At 37.6% G+C, this 7,422-nt stretch overlaps 1 protein-coding gene and 1 long non-coding RNA gene across 2 annotated transcripts; both read left to right on the top strand.

Moving 5' to 3' along the window:
• Positions 1-610: 610 nt before the first annotated feature.
• Positions 611-4,330, top strand: LOC145820218 (uncharacterized). Its single transcript, XR_014361394.1, has 3 exons — positions 611-1,235; positions 2,807-2,936; positions 3,925-4,330. It is a non-coding gene; the product is annotated as an uncharacterized LOC145820218 (long non-coding RNA).
• Positions 4,331-4,879: 549 nt separating this feature from the next.
• Positions 4,880-7,046, top strand: LOC145788950 (aldehyde oxidase GLOX-like). The gene is made up of 2 exons (XM_082915234.1): positions 4,880-6,263; positions 6,441-7,046. Exons 1-2 carry the CDS (start codon positions 5,022-5,024, stop codon positions 6,831-6,833), a joined length of 1,635 nt encoding a protein of 544 aa, XP_082771360.1. The 5' UTR covers positions 4,880-5,021; the 3' UTR covers positions 6,834-7,046.
• The last annotated feature ends 376 nt before the right edge of the window (positions 7,047-7,422 follow it).

Below are 7,422 nucleotides of genomic sequence, written 5' to 3'. Positions count from 1 at the left end.
GTAGCAGGAAAAAAAAAGAAAAGAAAAGAAAAATTGAGAGATTGAAAGAGAGACAAAATGAGAGGATTGTATTATGACAACAATTTTTGGTTTAAGTCTGGCCGGATGTAATGTAGATTTACTCAGATTGCTCTAAATCTAAATGTTATGTAAGTCTTGTCTTGTAATCTTGGCCAAATTTAAGTAGATTTACGTTAAAAATATTATCAGAAATTCATCTCCTCTGCTGTCAATGAGAGTAAAGTAAACAGTTGGTGATTATCAGTGAACACAATCAATGGTGGTCGCCGACAAATGTATATAAAAAACGAGAAAGAGAAAGAAAAATAAATAAAATAAAATTTTGGATCTACATAAAATAAAAAATTATGAGATTAAATGGAGTACAATTCCTGACTTACGGGTAATTAATCCTACTTTTATTGGCAGAGCCGAACCGACCTACGTTTGGTTGATTTGTTTTTCCGGATTTTCAGGTCTCCAGGACACCCTGACCCAACTTCCTCAGCTTATCCTATGCAACTGCCTGAAAACTAAAGAATTTGGATCCTCGGCCGCCCTTCTGGGCGGCCGTTCCCAGCAGCCCCCCAAAACGACGTCGTTTTGGGGGTTTTTTCATTTTTTTTTTTTTTTTTTCGCAGAACCAGAGCAGAGGGGGAGAGGAGGGGAGCTCGCCGGATTCGCCGTCGCAGGTCGTCGATCTCGCCGTCGCAGGTCGGCGAGTTCGCCAGCCGTCCGATCGTCGCCCGATCCGCCGTCGCCTCTGCCTCCTCCTCCTCCTCCCCCGGTGATTATGGCCCCCTCCAGTCCGGTGCTCCCTCTTCTTCTCCCTTCCTCTCTCTCTCTTTCCCCTCCCCTCCCCCTCTCTCTCTCCCTCCCCTCCCCTCCCCTCCCTCTGGTTCTGTTTTCCAACGAGGAAGAAGAAAGAAAAAAAAAATCAAAAAAACCCCCAAAACGACGTCGTTTTGGGGGGCTGCTGGAACGGCCGCCGGGAAGGGCGGCCGAGAATCCGGACTCGAAAACTAAAAGGCTACAATTTTGGAGAGAGAGAGAGAGAGGAGAGAGAGAGAGTTTCCAATGGATCATCATCCTGTAAAAGGTGACCCAACTTTCAACAGAGAACGTTGCTCATCTTCATCAAGGCATCAGTTTGCTTCTCTCAGCGTGGACTGCCCTTCAGATGGCCTTTGAGAACTATTGTGGTGGCCCTGACTCTTCCCTCAACCAATCCCAAGGTATTTTTTTGATTGTTTCGGCTAAAATGTTTGATGGGTTTTTCTTTTTCTTTTTAATTCAATGCGTTAGAAGTACCCCTCAAAAGCTAGTCATAGTAATTCAATTAACTCTTTGGCATTGTCTCATTGACATTTTTGGGTATCAGTTTTAATTATTTTTTCAATGTTGGTTGGTGGTAATCATTCTCAAGAACAAAATTGAGGTATTGTTGAGAGGATCGACAACCCATAGAGCACATGATTGATTGGTGTTGCATGTACAAGGGGCAGGAGAGTTGGTGAATTATCTCCTCATCCAGGTTGCTAGGGAAATCTGAATGCCGCTTTTATTTAGATATGTTTGGAGTTGTTGGCTTTTTCATGCGGCTCCTGACAATGAGTGGTGTCACCACTCAATTTTCAAATTTTCTTAAAACAAAGGTAAAAATTTATCAAAAATATTTGAGATTTTACAAATTGAACCCAGTGAGATTAGAGAAACAAAAAAATTGTTATTCTTATTCTATTGCATTATCAATATGCTCTATAATTTGTTTTTATTTTGCAAAATTACACAATGCATATTAGAATACAAATTTTGATTTTTTTTTATTATTTTATTTTAAATGTGCAGTGAAAATAACAAGTACAATTGTCATTGATTCCACCAGTAACAACTACAACTGTGAAAAGATCTTTAGTTGCGATGCAATTTAAATCAAATACGTAACCGAATGAATGATGGTTCTTTTCTTTTTTTGGATTCAGAGTGATGGTTGAATGAATGATTATTTGACTATATAGATTGAAAATATGTGTTTGATCGCATATGCAATAAGGTTATCGTATAATGATTTCAAAAAATAAAACTCATTGTGAACAATTGTATTAGTGTAGATCTTTGCTTAATTTTTGTTGAAGCAATAGTATTAATGTCCCAACTTTAAGTTTAATATGTAATTTGACAAATTTAAATTACCTTTGTTGATGTGATTAAAAATATATAAAATTACAATGGATTATATGAAAATTGATTTTGATATAGACTGTGTAGAACTTAAATCCACCATAATGATATTGATGATACTTGTTAAATATGACCCTGGTGAACTAAAGCTATGCCACTGGTTGCAGGTCGAGTGGTCTTAAGTATATTAGTGTAATTGTTCCTGTTTCCTCCTTCATTATTTTTGTTTATTGGTCATAAAAATAATAATACAAGAAATGTAGTTCAAATGGGTCAAAGATCAAAATTTCTGTCATCCAGATTTCTTATAGTATTGAACTCAATGTACTCCAAGTATGCATCGGCTTAACCTTTTATAGATGATAATGATATAATTGATGAAGAAGTGGTTAAGCTGTGTATACCATTAATGAACAGAGGAAAATTATATTTTCCACATTCATTCTATTATGATGTTAACAAGTAGTAATGGTTTCACGTATTTGTTAGCCAATTGATTTCAACCCCCCCCCCCAACCAATATATTTCTTGCTCATTTATATCTTTCATTCCCAATTTGTATCCTTTGCAAATTGTATGCATTTGTTTTCAGTTTTGCGACCTTTGCTAATTGGTTGTTTGGCAGAGTTCTTTCTAAAAGATAGCAGAGAAATGAATGATTATGCATGAAGAGTGTTTTGGAAGGTAACTATAAGTCAATTCAAATACTAAAGGAAACGAATCCTCTGACAGGTGCTATTCCTCATATCTGATAGGTAATTATAGTGTTTCCTTGACTGAAAATGTTTTATACCCAATAAATGAGTGTAATTCACTATTTCTGCTGAGCTGTTTGAGCTGTTTTTCATGTTTGTTCTGTTTATTTGGATAAGGGAATGATGAAATATTTCCAAATGAAATAAACATAGTGGAACAATTATTATAGATTGGCATCATTTGATAGTACCTTTTAGTAGCTAAGAAGCATGGGCACGGGCATGGACACTACACGGACATGCTAATATGGAAATTTTCAAAAAATGTAGACACGGCATGTGAGGGACACGTACAAACTATATAAATTAAATATATTTTTTGTATGTCATATATAAGAATAATAAATTATGAATGAATAAAGGAAAAGAAGGTAGGATAAAAGATTTCATTCAAATGTCATTATGTACCCTGTCATACTCAAAAGGTTTTTGCACTACAATATATAGCAACATATATTATGTAGTAGTTGCTTGCATGAAGAAATTCAACAATACCACAAACCCATAAAAAAAATATCAGAAAATTACCCGGACAAATACATCTATGAATATCACAATCATTCTAGGTGTGACTCACATTCCACCCACTTTAAATCTACACCATACAACTCGTTTGGGGGTAACTTTTCATGGTACCTAGCATTTCTAGTAGAATTTAGTTATGTTTCATGTAACAACATGAATCATGTTAAATGCAAAAAGCTGGTAGAAACTTTTTGCTAAGCTTGGTGGTGAAAAGACTCTTTTGTAGTATGGGAGAATCATTTCTCTTAAGGAAGAAACACCATTTTAAGAATTTGTAGTAGCTACAAGCCTAGATTTATGTCATCTTCTTATAACATTACCAGTTACCATGATGAAAATTTTCTAGTTGAAATTTGCTCAACATGCTTGTTGGATGGAAGATATCACTATTGTTATATATTATACTTCTTTTGTGCTTTTATATTTTTTTCGTTTGCTTCCTCATTATGCACCATGCTGTCAGTGATGGGTAACGATGATGAAAGCATAGGGGACAATGATTTAGAAGTCGACGCTTCGGAGTTCCAATCGAATGTAGAAGATGGAAGGACAGTAGTTGCCTCAAGGGGCAGAGCAGAGGTAGAAGGAACTATAGGTTGAACCCTCAAGATTTACGATCCCTGTTTATTTTTACTTTTTAATTTCCTCCTTTTTATCCTATACTTTTTGCCCCTTTATTTGTGTTAATATGTCATTTTTATAGAGTTATTAGTGTGGCAAATTTTGTCCCTTGCTTTTGATGCCATGCCAAGGAAGTTGTGCTGGTGGTGTAACTGGAGAGTGGAAACTGGTTTCCTCTCATATATAGGTGCTAAAGCATCATACATGAAAAAGTTTGCTTTCTATATATATGCTTTCTACTCAATGTCCATTCATCGTATTTGGCTTGAATATATATATATGTATGTGTATAGTTGAGAGTGTTGGAGCAGTTAATGTCTAGAGTCCTTGGAGTTCCTCAGTTGACCCCTTAAGGTTGTGTTTAGATCTTAAATTTGTGGAGAAAAAAGAAAAAGAGGGGAAATTGAATGAAATAGAAACAAAATTGTTTACAGAAATATTGGGAAAATGCTGGGGTGTAGGTGTAACCATCAATATTAAAAAGTTATATATATATATATATATTTATGGAATTTAACTATTGTTTAGAGAGGGGCCTACATGATTTTCACACAAATTCCATGAGTCCAAAAGCTTAAGAGTAGCACTCCAAGCTTCACTTCCCTATATTTTCTACACTCCGAAAGGAAGTGACCCTTAATTTTGGGTTCACTTCTTTTGACCTCTGATGCAATTCTTGAATGCCTCCCTTGTCTGATGCTCATCCCCCAAGTGTTCTTAAATCTTTACTTGAAAACTTCTACTTGTTATAACCCTTATTATTTATTAGTTTAATTAAATATAACAATTATTAAGTATATAATATACACATAGAAACTCATATCAATACCCATTCCCACCATCAACCCTACTCATCTCTAACCAAGAACTCAACAACAGAATTCCAAAACCCTATTTTCCCTCTCCCTACCCACATACACAGTGCTTTCTCTCACCAAAATGGTCACCTTCTTTCTACTAGCATTGTTATTTATCCTCCTCCTCCTCCTCAATCCATTTCCGGCCATGTGTCAAATTGGCCGTGAAGGCGAATGGTGTCTCTTGCACGCAAGCATTGGCATATCTGCTATGCACATGCAACTACTACATAACAACAAGGTTGTCATGTTTGATAGGACTGATTTTGGCCCCTCTAATCTCTCTCTCCCCTATGGCCGCTGCCGGTATGTTCCTTCCGATAATGTCCTAAAAAATGACTGCACTGCTCACTCTCTACTCTATGACACAGGCACTAACACTTTTCGGCCACTAATGGTAGAGACTGATACGTGGTGCTCCTCTGGTTCTGTCCTCCCCGATGGAACGCTAGTCCAGACTGGAGGCTACAATGACGGTGATCATGTAGTGCGCACATTAGCCCCGTGCAATGATGAGTCCTGTGATTGGGTTGAGTTTCCCGATTATCTATCGGAGCGTAGATGGTATGCAACAAATCAAAGACTACCAGATGGTCGGATTATCATCATCGGTGGAAGGAGACAGTTTAACAACGAGTTCTACCCTAGAAACTCTGAATCTTCATATTCTTTCTGGCTTGAATTTCTCAGAGAGACTAGAGATGATGATGAGAACAACTTGTACCCGTTTGTACACCTATTGCCAGACGGAAACTTGTTTATTTTTGCCAACACAAGAGCTATATCTCTAGATTACAAGCAAAATCGTGTTGTTAGAGAGTTCCCTTCAATAACCGTCGATGATCCTCGAAACTACCCTAGCTCAGGTTCATCCGTGTTGCTCCCCATAGATGAAAACGAGCCCATTGAGGCTGAGGTTATGGTATGCGGCGGTGCACCCCGTGGTGCATTCTCCAGGGCTAAACAAGGGATCTTTGATGCTGCGAGTCGCTCATGCGGACGCATAAAGGTCACGGATGAAAATCCCAGTTGGGCCATGGAGGACATGCCGATGCCTCGTGTGATGAGTGACATGATACTTCTTCCCACTGGTGACGTGGTCATCATCAATGGTGCCGGATCAGGTACTGCGGGTTGGGAAATTGGGCAAAACCCGGTTACCCGACCGGTGATTTACAGGCCCCACGGGGTTGAGGACATCCGGTTTTCAGTCATGTCCCCTGCGACAAGGCCAAGAATGTACCATTTGAGTGCTGTTTTGCTAACTGATGGTCGTGTTTTAGTTGGAGGAAGCAACCCACATCCATACTACAACTTCACTGGGGTACAATACCCGACCAATAATACTAGGTATCATGAAAACAATGTCATGAAAAGTTTTCATGAAGATTCTCTACCCTTGGATTAGATTATAGTGTTTATAATGTTTTATTGTATGTTATGCATCACCCTTGGATTAGTTTCATGAAGTTTTTCATGATATTTATTTCATGATACGTAGCATTACCCATACCCGACAGACCTGAGCTTGGAAGCCTATTCACCGCCCTACTTGAGACCCGAGTACGACCCAATACGCCCCAGAATTATGAATATCAATGAGAGTTTCAGGTATATGCAGTCATTTTGGGTTACTTTCACGGTGCTGAGGTTCCTGAAACTGAGTGTTGTATCGGTGAGAATTGTTGCACCATCGTTTACGACGCATTCGTTTGGTATGAACCAAAGAATGGTGGTGCTGAAGACGAGTGAACTATACTGTGTTGGGTCAGAGGAGTATAGGGTAACTGCAATAGGGCCTTCAACAGCTGAGATTGCACCACCAGGTTACTATCTGCTGTTTGTTGTGCATGCTGGTATACCAAGTTCTGGTATGTGGGTGAAGATTCAGTGATGGGTTGTTTGTGTGTAGCTAATATGTAATTTTTTTGCTATAATAATATAGATTTCAGTTGTAGTATATTGCAAGGAAATGTGAATGCAAGGGGTTATGATTGATTTACTGGAACAATAAGGATTTGTTTGATTTGCATTCTAAGAATTGGAATAATATTGTAGAGAATTGAGTAATGGTATAAAAGCATATGTTGTTTACTTTTTTATAGAATGATGATATGGTTCATTTTTATTCATTAATTTAAAGTAGACAGATTCATGACAGGGATTTATAGTTTAAAAATGTTAGTACCATGTCAGTCTTGTATGGAACTTGTGTATAATATAGTCTACAAACACATAATTTTTCTAAAATCTTACAAAAGGACATGTTGCTGACCATGATTAGTTTCTCAAATATTGGTGTTGTGAGCTCATTTTTTGAACATCCAATCATGCGTGGCAAAATATGCATTCAGTGAGAATTTTAGTAAAGTTATTTTGTTTTATAGATTTTTTGATAAAATTTATGTTTGCTTGGCATTTTGTTTAATAATTATGTGGGCTTACAGGAAAAAAATATAACTCGCATGGATAGTCCAATCGTA

Source organism: Camellia sinensis, chromosome 2, assembly GCF_055761805.1.
Source record: "Camellia sinensis isolate YWXY chromosome 2, ASM5576180v1, whole genome shotgun sequence".
In the NCBI taxonomy this organism is placed as follows: Eukaryota; Viridiplantae; Streptophyta; class Magnoliopsida; order Ericales; family Theaceae; genus Camellia; species Camellia sinensis.
This window is presented reverse-complemented; position numbering and strand designations above follow the sequence as displayed.